Source organism: Clinocottus analis, unplaced genomic scaffold (assembly GCF_023055335.1).
Source record: "Clinocottus analis isolate CAN_PGR_092001 unplaced genomic scaffold, fCliAna1.0.p SCAF_11, whole genome shotgun sequence".
NCBI lineage: Eukaryota > Metazoa > Chordata > Actinopteri > Perciformes > Cottidae > Clinocottus > Clinocottus analis.
The window spans coordinates 1,004,094-1,027,675 of NW_027175832.1; the positions used below are offsets into that span (position 1 = coordinate 1,004,094).

The 23,582-nt window shown below is 47.2% G+C and overlaps 1 protein-coding gene across 2 annotated transcripts in view; it reads left to right on the forward strand.

The window, feature by feature from the left end:
* Positions 1–23,582, forward strand: part of LOC137801677 (ephrin type-B receptor 1-B) — a 131,998-nt gene that overhangs the window by 83,374 nt on the left and 25,042 nt on the right. For both annotated transcript variants that reach the window (XM_068599028.1, XM_068599036.1), the window contains exons 5-6: positions 6,173–6,508; positions 16,982–17,106. In XM_068599028.1, the coding sequence (XP_068455129.1) occupies positions 6,173–6,508; positions 16,982–17,106 (461 nt within the window). The remainder of the gene's footprint in view (positions 1–6,172; positions 6,509–16,981; positions 17,107–23,582) is intronic.

Genomic DNA, 23,582 nt, shown 5'->3' on the forward strand with positions numbered 1-23,582 from the left:
TTACCGTAGTGGAGAGATTGATTTTTTTTTCCTTCACTTCGTCTTTCACGCTGCCGTCGAACCGGCACATGCAGCAGCATCTAAATGAGTTAGTCTTCTCAGACCGGTCATGATAATCATTGTAGGTTTCTGTTAGTCGACTCCGTCGACGTGCGATTGAGCTTCCGCTCTGTTTCCTCTCAGTTATCTCACTCTCTCTGTCTCGTTTTCTTTTTTTCTTCTTGCTTTCTGTCCGATATCATCCCCTGAAGTCCTAATTACTCAGGCAGATGCTGCGCTGCTCCGACACCGTCCCGCCGCTAGCCGCTGGAGATCCAATAAGGCCTCTCGCAGCATCGTATTTATCTTAATATGATGTAAAAGCAATATGCTAAGCTTTCCTGTCGTTCCCTGCTGACACACAGTTACACAGAAGGAGAGCGCTGTTCGACTCCAAAAAAGTTTGTTTACCTCTTTTCCTTGGCTGCCGCTGGGGAGCGTCTTAATGGTTCGTTCTCCTCACAACGGCAGACCTGGAAGCTTCATCGGTGCGGTTATGCATTCATTTAGTCCTGATTTATTCACATAGATCGGGATGATTGGCCTCAGGAATGGGCTCCGGACCTCACTTCTTTCTTAATTGTTTAGCAGATGTAGCCTTCAGAGCTAAATTGTGCATTGAATGCACCTCTTCGCCGTGTTGCCTTCCTTATATCACGATGAAAAGATGCCTTGAAGCGGCAGTGGATCCCAAATATAACACAGCTGTCTGTGTAACAAGTATAGCCGTGCACACCTTTAGGCTTTGGATGTTCTCTACGGATGACGCCCCACTTTCACCTTGCGTTTTCTCCGCCCTCCCGAGGTATACTACACATCTCTCTGGTGAATTATGAAATGCTCCATCGACTGCAGCATCTGCCTGCAGCTGGAGGCTTTGAGTTTTCCCAAAGCAATCTCTCCAGCAGCTTCTCCAACAGACCCCTCCGGTCTGTGTTTCCAAATGCAGTTACTTTTATTCTCTTCTGTCGGATCTTCTCTGTCTAATGTTTTTCTTCACACTAAGTTTTCCTCTCATTATCAGTATCACTCCTCTCAATGTAATATTATTTTTAGGCTATTTTAAATACACACGCTCGGCGCAGTACGTAAGTTCAAAAGAGAAAAACTTGCACAATATTACGATCTCAGTTACATAAAAAACATCCATAGCAAAAGAAAACATGATTTTATTTACTACACATGCGTCTTAAGTCTCCCACCACCTCTTTTAGCGTTAAAATATTAAACCAACCTCAGTTAATCCTCAATTTGTGTTGACAGAATTATTTTGCCGCGGCACATTCAAAGCCTTCTCTGAAGGTTGAATCTCGCTGTGGCAGCTGAGCTCGGTGCTCAGGGTGCCCTAGATCTCAGCGGGGGGGTGCAGCGAGATCATCTGAGTGAGAATCTCTTTAATACTGCCGGTCCTGATAAGAGCGCCGCTCGAGTAGCATAAATCAGGCCAATCTGCAGCAGCAGAAGCTGAAGCTGCGGCGCTTCTCGCCGCCATCAGAGACGCGGGTCCAGATCAGTCTGATTAGCTCGCTGATGGATTGTCCGACGCCCGGCCTCCGCTCCGCCTACGAGGCTTCTTTTATGCGCTGACTGCAGCGACGCCTGAACGCCACGCCGCATGGACGCCACGCCACATGAACGCCACGCCACATGAACGCCACGCCGCATGGACGCCACGCCGCATGGACGCCACGCCGCATGGACGCCACGCCGCCTGAACGCCACGCCGCATGGACGCCACGCCGCATGGACGCCACGCCACATGAAGCCCTCTCCTCTCGGCCCGGCTGCCCGGCATCCCGGGCTTTGGGCCGGTGGGTTTTTGCTTTGCGTCCGTTCTCTTCCTCAGGCGCCCCGGGTCTGACGTCGCCGTGGGCGTGCACGTGTAAAAGAAAAGGAATTAACGTGTATGTGTGAGAGCGGGTGTGTTGGGCGGAGGTCGGCCGGCGGCTCCATGCTGGGCTTCTCAAAGGGTGAGTCAGAGAGAGAGAATGACAAACTGAGTGCGAACGGATGGGAGTGGAGCGCTGCTGATTGGTCCTTTTGGGAAGAAGGGATGCAGTAATGAAGCACGCTGCTGTGAGGAGTAGCGGAGAGGGGGAGGAGGGACTAATGACAGAGATGGACAGAAAGAATAATCCATCGATACAGCGAAAAAGTGAGATTGTAATCTATTCATTTGAAGGTTAAGTCTGAATGTGGAAGAGGTTATGGATTGAAGCAGCTGTCTGGGGAAGTTCTCCACACAGCCCACACTAACTCAGGATAAGTCCCAGTGAGGCACAATACAAGGTTATTAAAAACAAATAAAAAACTGCAACTGAATCAATATAACATGTAGAAGGAGAGCAGGACGGCTCTGATGGCTTTCTGCAGTCCTGGTCCAACCGCATCGGCTCTGACTCTCCAGGATCAAATTCAATACTCATCAATGTCGGCGGTCCGTCCCCTGAAAAGCTCCCTGAGTCCTGTCGAACACCGTCTGCACAGAAACAAACAAAACCCATGAAAGTTCCCGACTGAAAGGACGAGGTCATCTGCTTTTCTATTCTCCTCAGCCGTCCGTTTAGACGCTTCTCCTCCTCGCTGCAGATTCTCTCTCCTTGTTCTGCTTTCAAAGGGAAGGGAGCCGTCAAAGTGCACATATATAAATATATAAATATATATACTGATCCTTTATTCACAGTTTTTTTCTCCACATGAACGCTGTTGTCAGTTCTGCAGTCAGTTGACTTCCCTCTTCTTCTCTCAGTAACTGGAGCTAAGGAGCTCAGTCAAGGTAATTGTCTGCTACTATAACACTGGAGAGGAAGACGTGCACATGCATGCACACATGTCTCTGTGTGTGTGTGTGTCATTGTGGAAACACACACACACACACACATCTCCCAAACACAGCAACACAAACAGTCTCTGTGACTCTGTCTCTCGGCCAGACAGCATCAGTCCTTGTGACGTGTTTTATTTCATGTCTCATCAACCCACACGAGCCTCTTTCTTCCTACCAGCTCCTCTGACTGTGATCAGTACACACACACACACACACACACACACACACACACACACACACACACACACACACACACACACACACACACACACACACACACACACACACACACACACACAGAGACCTTCTGTTGTCCCTCTTGGCCTGTTTTACATGATGAAAACAAACAGAGCTCCGGTCTCAGACCGATCCAAAGGGCAGATGAGTAAACAAAGTTCAGACGTGTTTTATTTTGGGCACTGAGACGTTGTGTTAGCCGTAGAAATAACTAGATGTCTGTCTGAGTCTTCAGCAGTGGCCACAACTCCCTTTGAGTACTTCCTGTATGTGCATGGAAGACATGCAAACTATCATTCATCATAACTCTGGAGATAAATATGACATTGCAGACATGTACAACACGGGTAAAAAGAAAACAAGCCAGCAAAATAATGAAACCTTGTGTTGTTGCCGACAGCGTTGTTATTGTGTAGTTCATTGGGTGGGCAGACTCCACACACATCTGGCTCCCTGTTTGCTTTTACTGTTCTTTGCTTCCTGGACCAGCACATTATCCAGGAAGCGCACTAATTGGGTTAGCTGCTATCATCTTGCCCCTGCGATTGCCGCAGCTGTTAAATCCAATATCACTTGCATTGATACATGCTCATTGTCCTTGTGCAAATTACCCGACATCACACACTGGTTGTTGTGCACGCGCCATTGAAACGGAGCCCTCGCCGTGTTCTGATGCAGCGGATGTCACGATGAGCATCGGAGGCCATGTTTTGCTCCTATTACTGAAGTGAAAGCAACATCTCTGTGTGAGCAGGTCCAACCAACCAGCAAGAAACGCTCTCAACCAATTGAGAATATGGAGAATTAAAAGAGCCAAAGGGCCGCAGTAACAGTCTGCAAATCGCCCGTTAAGTAGCTGTCACATCTGATTTCTTGGGCCTTGCATGTGTGGAGCTCGTGGGTTGTTATTTGGACGAAAGGGGGCGGCGCCTTGTTCACATCTACACCAGTGTTGTAGGAGTGCATCGTTACAGACGGTGCAGGCATGAATGCACTGAAATAAATAGCTTCGGCGTGTGTTTGTGCCACATGCGTCTTCCACATGGGCAGATGTTCGGTGCGTTTCCCAGCGATGTTTGAGAGCATGTGGATGTTTGTGATGGATGACACAGAAGATGCAAGTGGTGTGAGTAACATGTGAAGTGTGTGTGGTGCCGTCCTGAAGGGGGAAAGTGCTGCCGGCTCCTTCATGCAGCCGGTTCCCTGCAGCACACGCCGTTTCCTCTCTGCCTACAGCACATACGGTGGCATCCAAGGACCGAGTTACACATCTGGAGCACCGACTGTCCTCTTAGCCGCACCGTAATGATCACACCATGGAGGCCATGCCCTTCCTGTCACTGACCTCTGTGTTGCAGAGGTCGCGGCGGTAACGGTGCCTTTGCCTCGCCCTCGTGTTGGCTGCCGCTTCGTCGCGGCTCCCCGGGGCGAATCCACCCGGCGTCGCTGCAACAAAGATTAATTGTGTCTGTGTTGACTGAAGTTCTGCCCTCGGCCCGCGGTGATGGGAAACTCTAGTGCTGGGTCATGATATGCCTCGAAAGTACATATGCAGGCTTGTTTTCATATTTTTCTCATGAGTACAAAAAGAAGAAAGGAAGTAGAGCGTGTCAGAGAGCTGAATCATTCTTCAACGGGTTTCTAGGATTCAGTCGATTTTTTTTTCTTCCCACAGCCGTCGTGGTTTTAGAAGTAGGTCAGTTAAACTCCTCTTTTAATGATAAAGGTCAGGCTTTGTGGAGGATAAATTGCAACCAGATCAGCTCTGCAGGGCAGATTCACTTAACCTAAGCAGCACTGACTAAGGGCTTTGGCAAGCTTCTGCTTCATCAGCAGCGTCTGGTATCTGAGAAGAAAGAGCAGCTGCACGGACACGGACACGCCGGAGCAAAATTACACGCCGCCGTCAGAGCAGATTTCAACTCTTAAGAATTGTGCTTGAATTGCGGGAGGCTGAACGAGCCACTTTCCTGCAACTTGATATTAAGTCACCACTCAAGCAAAACAATTATTTTATTATTTCCTGATTTCTTTCTGAATGTCGTCTTTGAGGTTCTGCTCCAGCTGCAGGCTGCGAGGCGCTGAGCGTCTCCAGAGCCACTTGGATAAGAATACTGCACGCAACACTGCATTTAGCTAAATAACCAATGTTTGATAGACACAAACTTTTCGCTGTGTGATCTCTCGGGGTGTGAGTGGAATAAATTAGCATTGCAATTGTGCTGAAGATGGAGGGGAAAAGGGAGAAAAAGTACTTCCCAAAAACACTTTATTACAGGGTTGTAAATTGACTAAATTGACCAAACAGCAGGCAAATTTGTAAACATTTTTCCTTGATGAGCAATGCTATATGTAGCATGCTATATGTAGCCTCTAGCATCACGGCAGCGTAGCTCGTGACGAGTCTAATGTGAAATAGAGATGAAGGGCCACGTTATAACGATTGTTTGCTCTGAAAGCCGTCCACCTCGCTGTGTTTTTAAAGGACTCAGAAGTTCATTCAGTGAGATTTAGGATGCAAAGTGTTCGACTGAGAAGCTCCTTTTGTCTCGGCAGCAGTTTGATTTTTTTAATGAACACCTTTAGTTGTAATTTTTAGATTTGAATTCATCATCTTTCTAAGTCGGTTATGTGTCTTGTTTCAAACGGCATGTTCTGCTGTTTGTTCTTGTCATGTGTTTTCTATCTATCTATCTGTTTATCTATCTATCTATCTCTCTATCCATCTATCCATCTATCTATCTATCTATCCATCCATATATCATCTATCTATCTATCTATCTATCTATCTATCTATCTATCTATCTATCTATCTATCCATCTATCCATCTATCTATCCATCTATCCATCTATCCATCTATCCATCTATCCATCTATCCATCTATCTATCCATCTATCTATCTATCTATCTATCTATCTATCTATCCATCCATATATCATCTATCTATCCATCTATCTATCTATTTATCTATCTATCTATCTATCTATCTATCTACCTACCTACCAACCTACAGTGTAAATGACCCAACCTAAAATGGCGTCTGCGTTGCATCTTCTTTGTGTCTGCAGGCGTCCCGTCCAGCCCGAGGAACGTGATCTCCATCGTGAACGAGACCTCGGTCATCCTGGAGTGGCATTCTCCCAGGGAGACGGGCGGCCGCGAGGACGTGGTCTACAACATCGTGTGCAAGAAGTGCCGGGCGGACCGGCGCTCCTGCTCCCACTGCGACGACAACGTGGACTTTGTCCCCCGGCAGCTGGGCCTGACGGACACCACGGTGTTCATCAGCAACCTCTGGGCTCACACGCTCTACAGCTTCGAGATTCAAGCCGTGAACGGAGTGAGCAACAAGAGCCCGTACCCCGCCCAGCACGTGTCCATCGACATCACCACCAACCAGGCCGGTGAGTGATGAGCGCGGCTATTTCTTCTCGTCCTTTTGGAAATGGCACATTTGAAATGTGCCGGGTTATTATTAGAGTCTTAATCCACCACGCGGCTGGCTCTGCTGCTCAGACTTTCAGGCTGGAATGGGAGTTACACACATACATGCTTTGTTTCCCTGAATCAAAGTGAAGGCTTTGCCGTTTGAAAGCATGATGGAGGAGTTCAGACTCTGACCCAAAACACAGCATGTTACATTTTGCAGGACAAGCGCAATTTACGGCTCCATCCCTCTTTCCTTTGTAGTGTATTTACACATCGCATCTGATGGGGGGCGTAGCCCCAGTTTGCATTTCTCCAGAAATTGGTGCTTTTTAACGCTGTTTAAGGTAATCATCCTTCAGAAAACAAAGCATGAGTCATTTATAAAACCCCTTCAAGTGTTTTAAGTTCACATCTGGAGGTTGCAGGCGAACGCTTCACTGACTCACACGTCTTGTTCTTGTTTTTCTTTGCTATTTGTTTAATGAGACTTTGTTTTTAGAGCTATGCCGCACAGCGAGTTCCTACTTCTCTCTCTTAAAAACAACGCGAGGGAATCCATCTTGCTTACTTCTGCCCCTTCCATGAGTTTGAGTAACTCTGCGCGTCCGGCGTGATCTGCACAGCCATCGTTTCTCGTCGCCTCGCTCTCAGCCTGGCAGGCGACAGACAGACGTGTTGAACTACAAGTTTCACCTTTGGTGTCGCGTAACAGCGATCCAGCTCCCTCTGTTCAATACTTTAATGTCAGACTGAACCCAAAGAGGCCGACACCGGACAGACGCTGTTGTTTTCCGGCTGAAATCCTCTCGCTCGCCCTCTCTTTCTCTCTCTCTCCTTGTCCCCTCTCTCCTCGTCTGTCTCCCTGTATGTTTGTGTTTTTCTGCATGTGCATCCTCTGACTTTGCCTGTGATGGAGCTGAGGCTACCCAGTGGAAATGACCTTCATCCTCTTATCTCTCTCTCTCTCCCTGTCTGTCTCTCCATGTTTGTGTGTGCTCATCCTCTAACTGAGCCCGAGGGAACCGGAGCCCAGCGATGGAAGTGACGGCTCCAGGAGATTGTCTTTGCCGGTCCTTTTCTGCGACCGTGTTCATGCTCTTGTGGCTTCTGCACGCGGGAGTGTCGACCGAGTGAAACATGCAGACGAGGCTCTCGTCGTTTATCTTAGTTCTGCTGTGTTTCTGTGGATGAGGCGACCTCAGAGTCACAGAGTAAACCTTGTTGACTAATAACAGAGCATGGAGTCAGAGTGATGGAAGAGATGCACATATCTAACGTTTACAGTCCTGAAGCCAAGACCGGGCTTTGTGGATTAGTCAATATGACTTCAACTTTCACTTTGCACAGAAATGAAAATGTGACAAATAAATATAAACATATAAATGTACTTAATTGTTATTTATTAATAAAATAATAGTGGAAAGGAAATTCAAATATAAACCTTTTTAATGCGGCAACACATTTGTCAAAACTTAAACAGGGATTAATATTGCAGTATTTTGTTGTATATGCATAATGTAAATGAATAGATCAGACTCGTTTGTTGAGTCGGTGTCGTCTCCATCGATGTCGGAGCATCGAGAGGGAAAGACCAGAGTTTTATGACAAAATACCTGACGTTAAAATAATTCAGAGTCATTGATGCAGTTATTGATTTCTACGTTAATTGTGGAATGAACGTATTTCACATTTATCTCAAAGACCAGTGAAATGGGAGTTGTGTTCTTCTTTTCCCTCTTGAGCACATTTTTAATGACGTCTGTCCCAGTTGGTGGAGGACAAACCCTCTCTGACTGTAATGACTCTCAGAAGAATGAAATGACCGACTGAACTTGTCTTTGTCTGCGTTTGAGTCAGGAGGGGGAACGGGACGGAGAAAGCGAGCGCTCTCTCTCCTCTCTCTTTTTCTTCTTCTTTGACCAGCCTGCGACAGTGAGGGAGAGGAAAATGAGGGAGTAAATAGGGCTGATTATCAGGGTGGCCTAATGGCGCTGACTGTCCCCATTTGACAGGCTAATAGCACACTTGATAGATAGATGTAGAAGAAGCGATGCCCGGGCCCATTGTTGCAGTCTGCTGCAGTAATGAGGTGTCTGCCAGTAATCTGCCGGGCCTCTGTCCGGCCCGATGTGGCCCTTTGTCGGCAGGTAATTGCACTGTTCCTGGTTTCGACAGGGGCTCTTATTGACATGCCGCTGAAGGAGCAGAAGTATCCAGGAGGGATTTGTGTTGATATTAATGCACTTCAACGAGTGTTCGTGAGACACTCTTCAACCCGGGAACACTAACGTTGAAGACAGTCGCACTAACGTGGAGTGAATTTCACCCGATATAAAATGTACCTGATGAAATATATTCAAATACAACAACACAGGGCGAGTTGAAGTACTCTTCTTTTATGTTACCCTGTAGAACTAAACAGGTTTCACAGGGAGACCCTGAAAAAAGGCTCAAAACCTGGGGGAAAATTAGGGAATTGTCAATAAAAAAATTATTAAAAATATGAATAAAGGAGGTATGAATGTGCTATTTAGGAGTCTTGCTCTGTGAAGGAAAAGCCTCCCCTCAACGTTAGAACCCATCCGGGAAAAATAGTCACGCTATCACTAACGTCAGGTGAAAGTCACCTGAACGCGTACCTGCGGAGGAAACACAGCAGGAAGACACGCCCACCTGCAATTAGACACGCCCACCTGCAATTAGACACGCCCACCTGCAATTAGACACGCCCACCTCCAATAAGACACCTCCCCCCGCATACAATAAGACGTCCACTATCAATAAGGCACGCCCACCTCCAATAAGACACGCCCACCTATTAATAACGTCTGGAAGCAGCATGAAGCTACACAAAGACCCACGCAACTCAGACAAAAGCAACACAATAATGATAATAATAATGAAAGTATCATGATATAATTATAAGTGTGCTGTATTGTTCAGGGTTCATGAGACTGCATTAAATTATGCAGCATTTTGTCTTCTCTTTTTATATTCTCTCGTTCGTTCATTTGTTATTGTTGTGCTCTGCAGCGTCGCATGATGCAAAGGTTGTGCGAGGAGGCGTAACACAACGTTCCCTGTCTGATAGGAGCGGTGTGTCTTCAGCCTGGAGGCCGTAGACAACACAACACAACTACAGTCATCACACACACAATGAGGTCAATCTTACACAATATATTGCAGATGAAAATAACTTGATCGCTTCAGCATCAGAATGACAACTTAAGCACTTGTACTGTTTATGAAGAGGTTTGTCATATTCATGCACATCTGGATGTGGACAGATGTGCTCGTAATCAGGATGTAAAAGTTTATTTGTTGAGTATTTTCATTGCACAGGAACACGAGACTCTGGAAAGCTAAAATTTTGACTCTTACATAATGGATGTGTGTCATGAAAGTGTGCGTAGCGGCTCACACATTGATAAATCATAAAACATAATCGTATGATCAATTAAACGCTTGCCTGCAGACTGTGGCGCGGTTAAAGGTACAAGGTGCACAGTCTCCTCTGAAGTGCATCAAGGTGAACCTCCTGTGGCGTCTGTTGTGCTGTTAGAAAGGTTTGAGATGAGCACAATGATTGCTTGGCAAATAATTAATCAACATTTATCTCCCCCAAAGCAACGTGCAAAACAACGTGCATGATGTGCCGCCGCTTGATGTGGAAGTAAACTGCTGCTGCATTTGTAAATGCACTCATTGTCTGCACAACATGGAGAAGCGTTACGGCTGTCACTGTTTAAAGGACGACTTGTTAAAGTCCATCTCCAGCCCGTCTACTGGCTGATCCAGAGGAAACAGCGTTCGCCAACAGACCAAAACCTCGCTGCCGTCTCCGGTCGAGCAAAAGCAAGAATAGACGTGTCAAAGCCCGACGTTTAAGTTTCTGTCGTGTCAACGTCTCGCAGCTCCGTGTGTTCGTAAGAGGACATACAAAAATAGGCCTTTCTTGCTCAAAATCACATCATGTTGGGATAAATCGAGCTTTCCCGTGAGACACAGTCTGTTGACAAAGGTAATGGTATATTATTACCCTTCTAGTGCGATAAGAATGTCAACGGTTGAGAGAAGCGGTGAAGCCTGCGCTCGTCTCAATGGAGTCTTTTCCTTTTCCACTTGAAACGGCTTCAGGAAGGACTGTTGTGAGATTTAGGAAAACCAAGAGGCCACCCGGCGAACAATGAGGCAGCAGTCGTTAGACGGGTTATGGTGTAAATTGGCCATGAGAAGACAAAGACGAGAGGAGTAAAAGTGGACCAGGAGGAGGAGAAGAGGGAATAATGGAGGCGAGCAGGAAGTTGAAGGGATTTAGTGTGAATCACCGAAGAGGCCGTTTAACTGCCCTCCATCCCAGTGTGTGTCTGGGAGGGAGGACTGATCAATACTGTGATTTAGGAGTTCATTCACTGGCCGTGCTCTCCAGGAGACGCACACACTCTCACACACTCTCTCACACACACACACACACACACACACACAGACAAAGACTACACGTGGTGCCGCCTCCGGCCATCATTCACACCTGGCCTGAATTTTGTCATCTTTATCAAAAAATATCCATTTCTCTGTCTCTTTGTGAAACTGTGTGGTTTAATTATAAAGGAAGGACAAACACTGCGTTCACTGAACTTATTAAATTGTTAAATTACCACGATGATAAATATATAGCAGTCAGGTTATGGTGGTAAAAACTACAGACTCCATGTGTTCTTGTTTAATCCATCCTTAACTCACAGATTCAGATGCTGCATAGATTTGATCTCTTCCACATTTAACTCCTTCCTGCTGGCGGTTGTTCGACGGCGGGTTGGAGAACAATGTATGAGCAACAGAAGTCCGTACATCGTGTGACTGGATCTTTTTCAACCGATGCTCGGCAGCTCTCCGGTCTTTCTGGCGCAGCCTCCTTGACCCAGATTACGTGCCAACAGTCGGGCCGCAGAACGCCGACTACATCTACAAACAATCTTTCTCCACTTAGCCGCGATGTTTGGAGAGCGATCCCCACAGAAATGCAAACACCTCGCGCCTCTGCCTTTTTTGGGCACGTACGACCGGGTGGGTTGCATTCAAGACACTGCGATGTTATCCTCGGCGCTGAAATCCAAACAGCCGGATGAATTACAAAGATCTCTGTGGGGTTCTCAAATCAGATGAGATGTTAGGCAAACATGTCTGTGGAGGCTCTTCCAGACACTTCTCATTATGTCTTTTTGGTTTACAGCCTACGAAGTCTTTCCATTTCTTTCTTGGGGGAAGCCTTTCTCTTTATGTTTCCCTTTCACTGTTGCTTCCACGTTTCAGAGCGAGCGTGTCCATCATCTGAGACGCTTCTTCAAGCTCTCAAAGTGCTGTTTTCATTTCATTTCGATGGCCGATCTCATCCTGGACGCAAAAAGAGAAGCATTAGCTGCAGGCAAAACTAAAAGTTTAGCTTGAATGCTTCTGAGCACACTCATCAATTCTGATGTCTTAACACAGGACGTGTGTGTGTGTGTGTGTGTGTGTGTTTGTGGCAATGTGAAAGCAAGCTTACGCAGCGTACAAGTCCTTTTTTTCTAATAAAATACAGCTCGGTTCAGAATCCTCCACGTTTAATGTGATTTTAAAAATAATTCCCCCCGTGGTTCCTTGACAGAAATCCACGGTGCTGAACTGATCCCTCTTCATGATGTTTGAGAGAGGCCCATTACCATGCAGTCATGGCTGGGTTGGCCGTCTGAGCCCCTGCTAATAGGGAGGCTAGTAGTTAAAGCTATGCCTTTGACAGAGGCGCATGACGACAGGCTGCTCTCCTCGTCTGAGACCCTGAGCCCCTATTAGGAGGCCGTGTGGTTCAACGCTGTGCCAGCACCTCAAAGCACAAGCCGCAGATGCTGCAGAGAGGGAACGACTCGGCTTGAACTCGTGGTTGCGAGTGTGGCCGTATGTACGTGTGTTTTCTACATGCAGAGTCAAACGGGAATTTGGTGCAAGATCAGCTGACCAATCATTTCTCTGAGAGCCACTGAGGCCGAGCAGAGAAATTCCTGCTGGGAATTCAGCCTGGAAAGCTGCACAGACCGTCTGCAGCCAGCCGTTCCCAGGAATCTCACAGTGAGAGAAGATGGAGTGAAACGAGAGAGAGAGAGAGAGTTTGAGATGTTAAACTATTCTTTTGGGCTGGAACTAGAAGTTGTGGACGTTTCCCTGGCAGGGGCTTTCCAGCAAAGACAAACGATCGAGTTGCATTTGGGGAAACATAAGAGTCGTGGGAGCTTCATCCATACAAAAGACTGAAAGGGAGGCTATCGCTGTACAACTTCAGACCGTTATGTATATGTGTCCCCAATGAGTCGCCCAACTTTATGGAAGTGCACTAATAAAACAGCGGAGTGCACTTTTCAGACGTGGAGCAGCATGTGCGATGTGCTGACCGACCCCTCTGCGTATGAATTATGGGGACGGCACACTGATGTCACAATAATGAAAACAGAAGCTCGGGCCTGTGCCAGACATGTGAAATGATGTGCCAGCTCATCTGTATTCCAGAGCAGATTAATCGTACAAAGGTAAAGAAGCTTTTATTCTTTCATCTCTTTCTTTCAAACCCTCTCTCACCTTCTTCTCTCTGTCCCTCCGTTCCTTTTCTCTCACTTTCCCTCAGTCAGACGCAGGGAGGCTTTGACTTTGATTAATGGTGAGCCGAGCGCTGCATTAAAAGCCAGGGGCGGCGAGAGGGGCCAGATGAAAGTGGAGCACGGGAGCGAGGGATGGAGGGATGGAGGGATGGAGGGAGGAGAGAGAGAGGAGCGCAGGACACACTCACCAATCAATGTCAGCGCCGTCGTCCCAGGGTGACGGCGAGGGACGCGATGGAGGGGACGCCGGTGCTTCATGGGGCCGAACCCGAACCCTCATGCGGGCTCAGCACAGTGTTCCTGACAGGCTCTTCCCACATCGGCTACCAGGACGCAGAGACGCTCCACTGAGATGCTCCTGAACATGTGCTCTCGCTCTTTATGCCTCTCTCTGGCTTTTCCTCTCACACACAGTCACTGTGTCCAGTGAGAAAAGTTATGTAAATACATATAGAACTTCATTATACGTGACATTGTGGTTGTCTTTGCCTCAGCTGACAGCGACATATTCCCGTCGCTGGCCTTTTTTTTTTTAGTTTAGTCTTAGTATTCGATCAAAAACCGCACGGTAATTATGAAAAAGTAAACCCATTGCGTGACGTGTGGGGCTCTGGTGCAGGAAGATGATGTCTCCGTCTTTAATCCCACCCACAAAGCTCTGATTGATTCGCTTGTTTCTCCAAATGGGGTCGAAAGCCCTCAATAAACAACACCAGACCTTTCTGGATTGCCGGAAAAGCGACGTGGGCTGCGAGTCGCAGGTGTGAGCCGGAGCCTCGTGCACCAGCAGCTTTAATCACTCCACGCTTAGCACTTGGAAACATACGGACAAAATGTTTTTTTCTGTCTTTGCGCCCGAATGCAGGAGCTGAGTTGGGACCAGGACCTCTCCCTTCGCAGCCTGTTTTTTTTTGTTGTATACTGCAGGAATTTCAGTGTGGAGTGCCCCTCCCCCGGGCCTGTCAGGAACAGTGTGTGCGCCTGTGGCCGGTAATTGATAATGCGGCTCGGGCAGCCGGAGCCCTGGTCAGCGGAGCGTGAACCAGCCTGAGAGGCGGAGAGGCTGAAGTGCACCGAGGTGAAGCTCAGCCCTCGCACTCTCCGTCTCGGGTGAGAGAGAAAGAGGGAGGGAGGGAGGGAGGCGAGAGCCGAGGGAGGCGCGTTACAGAATGCATTTGCAGCGACGAGATAAACAGATAAACATTCATTTGTTTACGGTTTACATTATCCGACTCGTCCAACACTCACCCAAATCACAAATGTAGAATATTTTCTTCCAAACACAATTTACAACAACAGCGAGTGGAACATGTCGGGAGAACTCGTGAGTACAATGCGAAGAAAATAAGACAAGGAAATGGATGATTTAGTGGAGAGAGGGTGCTTTTGCAGCCTTTTGAAGAGAGGAGTTGTTCATGAAGACGGCGAGTGGAGACCAGGTGGAGCGATGACGAGTTTCAGCAGCGAGCAGGACGAGAGCCAAGAGGCCGACGGGCACAACATGGAGAGCTTGTGTGCAGACATTTGCAGCTCTGTGTTCAAGCACCAGCTCTGAGCTCCACGTGAGCAGCACCGACTCAGTTTTCAATCAAACCTACTTGTACGGTTACAAGCTGGTTTAATGACTCATTTTGCTTGGATTCATATTGGAACTTTGAAACTAAATTACATCTTCGCACCTTAGAAAAGTTTCTGATCATACAGTAGATTTTGGGGTATAATCACATGACATTAAATATAATAATTTGTCCATGAAAGCTAAGTAATTTGTATGTTTGTGACATTTCGATCGACTTTATTCATGCCAGATTGATTTATTCACACTTGAAGACCCTGAAACCAGCGAGCAATAATCCAATTTATAGCATTTAAAAAGCATCAGTTTACACTCCAAAGCGATTCTGCTCCATCAGGACAGTGTGTGTGTGATTTCATCCGTTCGTACCGACAGTGTGGCGACGTGATTGAACAGCTGTGCGGCTGTCATCAAACTGTGATTCATGCTCTGTCCTGATTGGTGCACGGGAGAAAAAGAGCAACTGAGCCCCGCCCACCGCCGCGAAGAGTGCAAATACTACAACAAATATGATGTTATTGTCGGACCACACCAATTAAAGTAAACGTATCTTTGCAGGGCCTCAAATCCACTGAAAAATCCTCCATTTTAACAAAACATGACAATTCGACAAAATACACAAATCCTCGTACTTCTTTATCAGAGATCCACGTGAGCTTCAAAGCGTATGATTAAATGAACTGTGCAGATTTGAGAAACTCCCTCAGCTGCTTCTGCCCGAGCCGGCTCTGTCTGTGACATTTTGAAACCCCTGGATTACGCACACTAACATAACAAATAGATCCAGAAAAAGTGAATATCAGCACCAGGGAAATGAACTCTTTCCTCACGGAGGAGAAGGTCTGAACTGCCCTGATGCGACTGTCTGCAGTGACGAGATATCAGATGTGTTAAATGTCGACAGTGTGGGAATCTGCCGCCGTGTCGCAGACGAGCGACAGGGGACGGACTCTGCAACGGCACATGACACCTGTTCTGATGGTGAATTAGGCTCTCAGTACAGACCTGTAGTGCAGGTAATAGATACGAGGTAAAAAAAAATGCTTTCAGCATCGTCGGATGGGTCTGGTTACATGGAGTAATCCAGTCTGGGTGTGGCGTCTGTGACTGAGGGCTTTACAGTGCAGCTCTGCTTCTGTCTGAAAAGGATTTAAAGATGTGGAGTCAGACACACAATCATGTTGTGTCATTTGTACGTTCCTGCACATGAGAGCAATTTAATTTCCAAATGCTGTCCTGATGCATGTCTGTGGCAGTGGGCCTGATACTGTTGAGTTAGATGTTTTCTAGGTACATTCACTTGTGCGTCATCGTGGTATAACTGTAACACAAAAGCCCTGTTAAGCTATTTCTCTGACTGCATGAATTACTTTAAACATGCACTTACACGACACTAGTGAATGACTGACATGTGATTGAGATATTTTATAGAAATATGTCACGGCTTGTTTTCTTTCCCGCTTTAATCTCATTGTACAAAAAACGATGGTGATCGTTACTAAACACGATGACATCGTGTGGTTCAGTTCAGCCGTGAGCAGACTTCTGGAAGGTAATTCCTGCATGCAATGCAACCTGAGGATACCGCACCTCGCGCTCGTGTAATCGGCCCGATTCTGTGCAAAAAGCGGACTAAATCCTCCGTGATTGGCCGCTGGACTCGAGCCAGGCTCGCGGTGATGGGCCATTCTGGCGCAAAGCTAGCTGGAGCCTCGCTAACGAGAGCTGACACTCAGCCCATGTCCACGCCCTCAAATCTTTCCCAAACCTGGCAGCCTTGCTTTGGCCAACGCCAGCACATATTTGGTCCCGCGGTGCCAGAATGTGGCCGAGTGAAGCTCTAATCGGCCCGACTCAGCCGGCTACCTGGTGCTGACGAGAGCGGCAGTTGTTTAAACTTCTGTGCTAACGACTGATAGCGGATGAGGGTTTGTTCTGGGTACACACACGCGGTGGATGATATGTGTCGCAATTGTTGTGTACTATTTGCAGAATGTGCGCCGTCATTCTTGGAAGTCTTCGTGAGGATAATGTACCGGCTGTAATTAGCTGTCATGAACGTTGTTATGTGAATATTAGGCAGATAATGAAGTGGCTGTCTCATAGCGGGCGTGATAGACTAATTTTTCCACAGTAAAGAATTATTAAGGCTCATCTTGTGGTGGAGGGTTTTCTGTACCGACAGTTTGGGTTGAGATATCTGAAATAATCAATGTTTTTCTTTTTCTGTGTCATTCTCTCTGCAGCACCCTCCATAGTTCCCATCATGCACCAGATCAGCTCCACTATGAACAGCTTCACGTTGTCTTGGCCGCAACCAGAGCAGCCCAACGGCATCATCCTGGACTATGAACTGCGCTACTACGAGAAGGTGAGCTGTGAACGCATGAATGTGCATGTTTATACGTGCTAGCATCTCAGCTATGCTAGCATCTATGTTAATATGCGTAAAGTGTCGGCGCTGGTGTCGTCTCCCGCTCTGCACGTGCACAGCAGCCTGCATGTGCAGCCCAGCGAGAGTCCCCCGGGTTGATAACACGTCCGTCTCGTCCACTGTTCTTTAGCTTCTGCTGCTGATGAAGTAAATAGCTCGACCTCTGCTCCCGGCCCACTCTGCACAGTGCAGCAACTTGTCCCGCTGTGAAAATGCATCGCATCTGGAGGGGAGTCACATCGACCCGTCTGCTCGCACACAATACGTCTGCTTTATTAAGTCGCTGGCCCTACCCCACAGCGCCGCTGCTGCTCCAGTATTGACCTGCAGGCTTTTCCCAAGGCCTCGGACATAATCGGAGACTCTAGCTTTTTCTCCGGGCCCTTGTTTGTCCTCCTGAAGCGGATCGATAGTTATAGCAAGGTTGGCCATGCACATTTCTTCCCCCCCCCCGGTCTTTGTCTTCGTATAAGCTAAGACTTTCTGTCGGAGCACCTTCACCCATGTTCTGCTCTCTAAGTAAAAGACACAAATCAATAGAGTTTTATAAATGTTTTTCTTTTTTCTGGTGAGTTTTTTATTTCACACAAACTCATTTTGACTAAGTTTCGTGGATCAATATTCACAGCTCCACCTTAGAATAGTGTTTGTCACATTTAGCATTTTCTATCAGGGAGAACAACAATCATGTTTGTTTTTTTTTTTAAATTATGTTTGCAGTTGGAAACTCAGTTATCCAATAATAGCTGCGCTGCGTGCCGGTTCCCCTCCGGCATCGCACAGGTCATGAAATTGAATCCGATTGCCGCAGCCTTGAGAAACCTTATCTGCCAGACAGCTTAGTGTTGTGTAAATAACACTTATACAGCCTTCCATTAGCTCATGAATATCAATGAAACCAAATCCTGTTGATGTTTATGTAGCATGTCTTTGCACAAAAAAGATGAGCACGGCGTAATCACAAATTACTGAATTAACAAGGACAAGATCGCTAATTGCACTGGGAGGATCCAGGTGACGGAGAGGTTGCGCTCCACGCCGTCTACCTCCGTCTCACTGCACCTTCACATCCCCCCCGATCGCATGTCGAGGACGTGCGGCGCCATACGAGCGAGCGTGAGACACACGAGATGAATCGGAGTGATTGCTTTGTTACAGCGGGCCGTGGAGAGGAGGCTGCCACGCTGGCGGTCCTCCCTCGACACGCTGTGATTTGGATGTGACGAGGCTTTTTATAGACACTAAACATACTTTTTCCTCAGCCAGACACTGCTGTCCAAAGTGCCACCGCTGATGTGTTGTTGTGGCTGATTAAGCAGCGACTCTCAGAAGAAGAAAAACCAGATGGTGGCAAATCTAATGCCGTGTGTGTGGTTTCCATACCGGTTCAAATGTACTGCACTCTGCATGATGAGAAGTCGGCATAAATGCTTCGTATCACACGTGTTGGCTCCGGGTCACATGCATGTTGCATATGGAGGAGCCAGGAATAAATTGCTTTCCTCGGGGGTCAGTCCTGCCAGCTCTCCATTGATTCTCTCAATGCTTGAGAGGAAGTGGTCTCGTAGTCCTGAACAGATGTCTCTCACCTCTTCACGCATCTCACTGATGCTGCATTAATCTGAGCGTCGTCGCCCTGTTGTGGCTCTGGAGGTGATCGTCTCAGCGTGGCACAGTCAGCCGGTTCAAGTCCTCTGACAGGAAGCGCCCGGCAGCATTTACAAGAGACGTCTCCAGCAGCATGCCGCCGTCTGCATGGAGCGACGCCTCAGGGTGGACGTAGAGGAACAGTCCACATTTTATCCTCTTACAACCTTTGCTTGTTGTTGTAGTTTTACCCATCAAACCGATAACTAATATTGCATTTTATGCTTTTCTTAAAGCTAGTTTAGTGGCTTGTTTGTCTTGATTTTACAGTTCACAGTGGAGAGTATATATATGATCCTCTTACTCCCTTTTTCTCTGCCTTGTTCTTTTGTTTTGTCTCTGAACTGGATGCCAGGTCCAAGATGCTGTTCTATTCATTCCAACAAATGTTTTTCCTCCGGCAAATCCCAGTCGTACATATGAAAGCGGTTTTCTTACTTGCACCAGAGTCGATCACACGACCTGCCACTTCCACCGTGGTCACGACCCTGAATCGGCTCTGTTCCTCGACGCGACTTCACAGTTCAGCCTGTTAGCTTGCGTTGAGACTGAAAACTGCTCTTTTCCCAAGAGGATGCGAGTTGCTGAAGGTCGCGCTGAGATAAAGAAATGCACCCCAAGAAAAGTAGTTTGAGTACAAGTTGAATGTAAAGGCTCACTGGCTTATCACAGGTGTAGAAACATCTGTTTGCAGCTTGTAATGACCCCCCAACACACACACACACACACACACACACACACACTCCTGCGCTCTATGACTTGACCAACAGGGAGGGTAATGCTTGAAGATGAATGCTTTCTGACAGTTTCACCTGAAGCCGCTTCTCTCTGAAGGCTCCACCTCCGTCTCATTGCAGGCTAAGAGCTCCTGCATCCCAGTGAATTAGGAAGCAAGACGAAATTAAAAGTTTTCAGAGAAAAAGTGGATTCCCATGCTCACGGTCTCTCCGCGTTTCTAAAACCGTTTTTTTTTTTCCTCCCTTCGGTTGCCAGAACATTTGGGAGGGTGGAAATAACTCAGCATAGCGGAGGTCAGGCCTTCCATTAAGGCTGCAGCCGAGCCGCCGCTGGCTCTGGGTACTGATGGCTGTGTGTGTGTGTGTGAGGGTGTGTGCATGTGTGTGAGCTTTTGTCAGTGTGTGTGAGTGTCAGTAGAATCAGGTGCATCCATTCTGGATGACAGCAATGCTGCAATGGGAGAAATTCAACAATCAAATAGAAGTTTGCAGCACGTCACTGAGACCTGCAGCACGCTGAGCAGAGCTCTGCATGTTTGTCTCTCTTTGTTCTTTACATGCAATCAGCCAGAAGAGAAGCCTGGAGTAGTACATGTGTATTATTCTTTCCTGCTCTCCCTGCCAGCCTTCAGTCAACCACAGCACTGCTGCACACACATGTCGTAAAGACACGTTTACCTTGTTAGTGGAAGCTGTGAGAAGCAGCAGCAGACTCCCTCAGTCCCCAGCAGAGGTATGCACATGTCCTTCCTCTGACTCCCTTCTTCCCTCCCTCTTTGCTTTGTCTCCCACCTCACACACTCAGACCTCTTTGTTGGTCTCCAGGTGAACGAAATGCATTCAGAGAGTCGTCTCTAAAGGCTGCAGGAAAGAGTGAAAGCACGGAGGCAATTACACTCAACTTCAGATGATGCTGAATATACGACCGTCTCACCTGTTAGCATAACACCGGTGTTTAGCATGTAGCTTTGCAGAATTATTTTAATGCTTTACGGTGATATAGTTTGTTTTTGCATTATTTCCCAAAACGATTAAGAGGCTTAAATGGTTTTTAATATCAGATTTGATCAACATTGTATTTCCATTCAAACTTGCTAGAATTTTCTTTTTTAAATTAGAGTTCTTGAGGCAATGTGTGGTAATTATTTGCATTTTGGTTATAAAACCCATCTCGTCTGTGAGATTTAAATTGTTAGCCCATCTCTCCTCCTTTCTTTTCTTTTTGCCTTCTAACCGGAGGCAATTCTTTTTAATTTGAACACTAATGGGCGATGTCACTTATTTCTTTCATTTCCAATTTACAAATATTATATTAGCATGTCCTCCCTGAAACACTCTCCTCCCGTGTGTGTGTGTGTGTGTGTGTGTGTGTGTGTGTGTGTGTGTGTGTGTGTGTGTGTGTGTGTGTGTGTGTGTGTGTGTGTGTGTGTGTGTGTGTCTCTCTCAGTGTATTTGCATTGGTGCATGTGTGTCAGCCTGCAGAGGACACGAGGTATCCACAATGACAGGTGGGCATGTTGCCCACACACACACACACACACAAAGGGAAAGGGGGAGGAGTGTTTGAGGGAGAACATGCTAATATTATGTTTGTAAATTGGAATATATATCATATTCAGTTAGGATTGTTTTTATAGCCCAAAAGGAAAACGGCAGTTTCAAAAAATTAATTGGAAGATTTAACAAGAAAAAAGGTTTCGGACTTCCAGCGATGTGCTTGTAATAGTTCAGCTCGTTCATGTTGCTCCAGGGAGGGAGGAAGTGTGTGTAAGTTACTGCACCTCATCAACAACCGGTGCTGTAGGAAGACACGACGGAGAAGTTTGTCTCTGTGATTTTACTGAACGCTGCAGAGACCGAACTCCCCGCGTCGCTTCCTGTCTGTCACCCTTGGCAATGCGTTTGATTGGCTGCTCCGCCATCTGCCTTCCCACCTGCAACTCTGTCTTTATTTAGCAAGCGAGGGTGTGGTCCTCATAATCCCCATTTGACTGGCAGCAGGAGAGGACCTCTCGTGGCTGGAAGTCCCTCCTGGCATGGCCTTTTATTGGCTATCCCCGAACCTGCTGGAGAGCCAAATGCCACCTCATTTTTAGCTGGCAGATGTAGGTGTGTGTGTGTGTGTGTGTGTGTGTGTGTGTGTGTGTTTTGTGTGTGTCATAATCCCTATTTGACTGGCAGCATGAAAGGGCCATTCCTCGCTGCTACTCGCTCAAGGGATTCTCCCCCATTGGCGCATTGCCATCTGTCTGCTCACCTCCGCTCCATTCGAGCTCACCAGATGGGGGCGTGGTCTCTGAGACACGCAGGAAGACTGATGGCGGCCGGCGGCGGCGGCGGCGCGTGACCCCGAGTGGTCCGCTCGCCCAGATGAGGAGGTGACGACGCCTCCAGCCTCTCGCGGGGCGTCACGTCTCCTGCAGCGCTTTCAAACCAACGAGCCGCCTCTTCAAATTCACGTTTCAGAGTGTTTGTGTGCTGCACGCTGGAGACGCTGGTGGTTCGTGTGATTTAATTGGAGGAAAGATCTGCGAGATGATTGAGCGCTCTAACTCGGTGACGTCCAGCATTCCACTTGTAAACATGGCTTTTCCTCTCTGAGATACGACCAGAGCCTGTTGGTCCACTCCAAGCCCAAACATTTGTCTTCATCAAGCCCAGAGTGTCCAATAAGAGCTAATGTGATAGCACAAATCATTAGCTGGGTTTTCTCCATCTGCTCAGTGATGGAGCAACCGGAATGATTCAATTACACCAATCAGATTGGATAATGATTTCGATGTGGGTTTCTTCTGCCTGGCGCTTCTTATCGCTTCCTGCCATCATCTTCCTCCCCCCTCCTCCTCCTCTTTCCTTCACCGTTGCACATCAACCTTTCCGGCTCCGCACTGTCCACTCGGATCGGCTATTCAGAGTTCCTCAAAATGTGTTATAATGTTCCTCATGTGTGTTATAAGATGTAGTCCGGCATACAATAAATAGTGTGTTTACCGAGCTTTATTGACACAGTTTTACTGACACGGGGGATGTTCGCTGGCTCCATCGTCTCTACAGTCAGTCTGCATGGAGCTATCAGCAGCCTGCAGTGGTGGGCGTCGTGTAGGTGCAGTCTTATTTTATGGCTGTCATATTCACTCTGGGTTATGGGAAGGTGACAGGCCTAAGTAATTACTGATCCCCCACGTCAGATACCTGCAGCAAGCCCCAAACTGCAGCGCAGCAGGATGCCCGAGTGCAGAGAGAGAGAGAGGATCTGGAGATGAAGTTCCAGTGGACATTTACATAATGGTTGGCCAAATGTATGCATCCATACGAACATGTGGAAGTCCAGCTTATAGGCATTCAAATGCAAAACAGAGCATCTGAAAAAGGCACACGCCTCTATGTCTAAACACGCAGCAGTTGCAACAAGCATTTTTATAGCATTTCCTTTTAATGGAGAAACAACATGTTTTCCTGAGGGGGAACTGTCCTGTCATCGTATTTAAAAAGACAAAACAGCAGCATGTCATGTTGAAAGAGCCGCTGTCATCAAACTGCACGTCTGAAGAGACGAACATGTAACGATGTTCTATTGCTAACAAGGATATCGCTTTTTGTAGTTTGCAATAAACGACTGGCTTTACTCAGCATATGTTGTTGTTGTGTTTCTGTATGAATGGACTTAGTGTGTGTGGACGTTGTGTGCATTTTAATGTGTGATGCTTTCTGCAGTGTTGTGTATTTGAAGTTGAAATGCAAACACCTTATTAAAAACTGAAAGGAACAAACAAAGAGCGCTCATTACTCAGCCTCTTTTTAAAACCTCTATTCTCCTCTACTGTCGGCTATTCATCCGTCTTTTGTCCATATTGTTGAGCAAAAGTTGACTTTATCTCTAATATTCAGTCCAAACCCATGTTTCTCTATTTGGTCCACTTCTTCCACCCTCCTTCCTGAATGTGCTGCACTTGATGAGTCCTGCTCATACGACTCGCTCTGCTTTTACAGCTGTTTCCTTAATGAACACCTTCCCGCTGACGTCTTCTC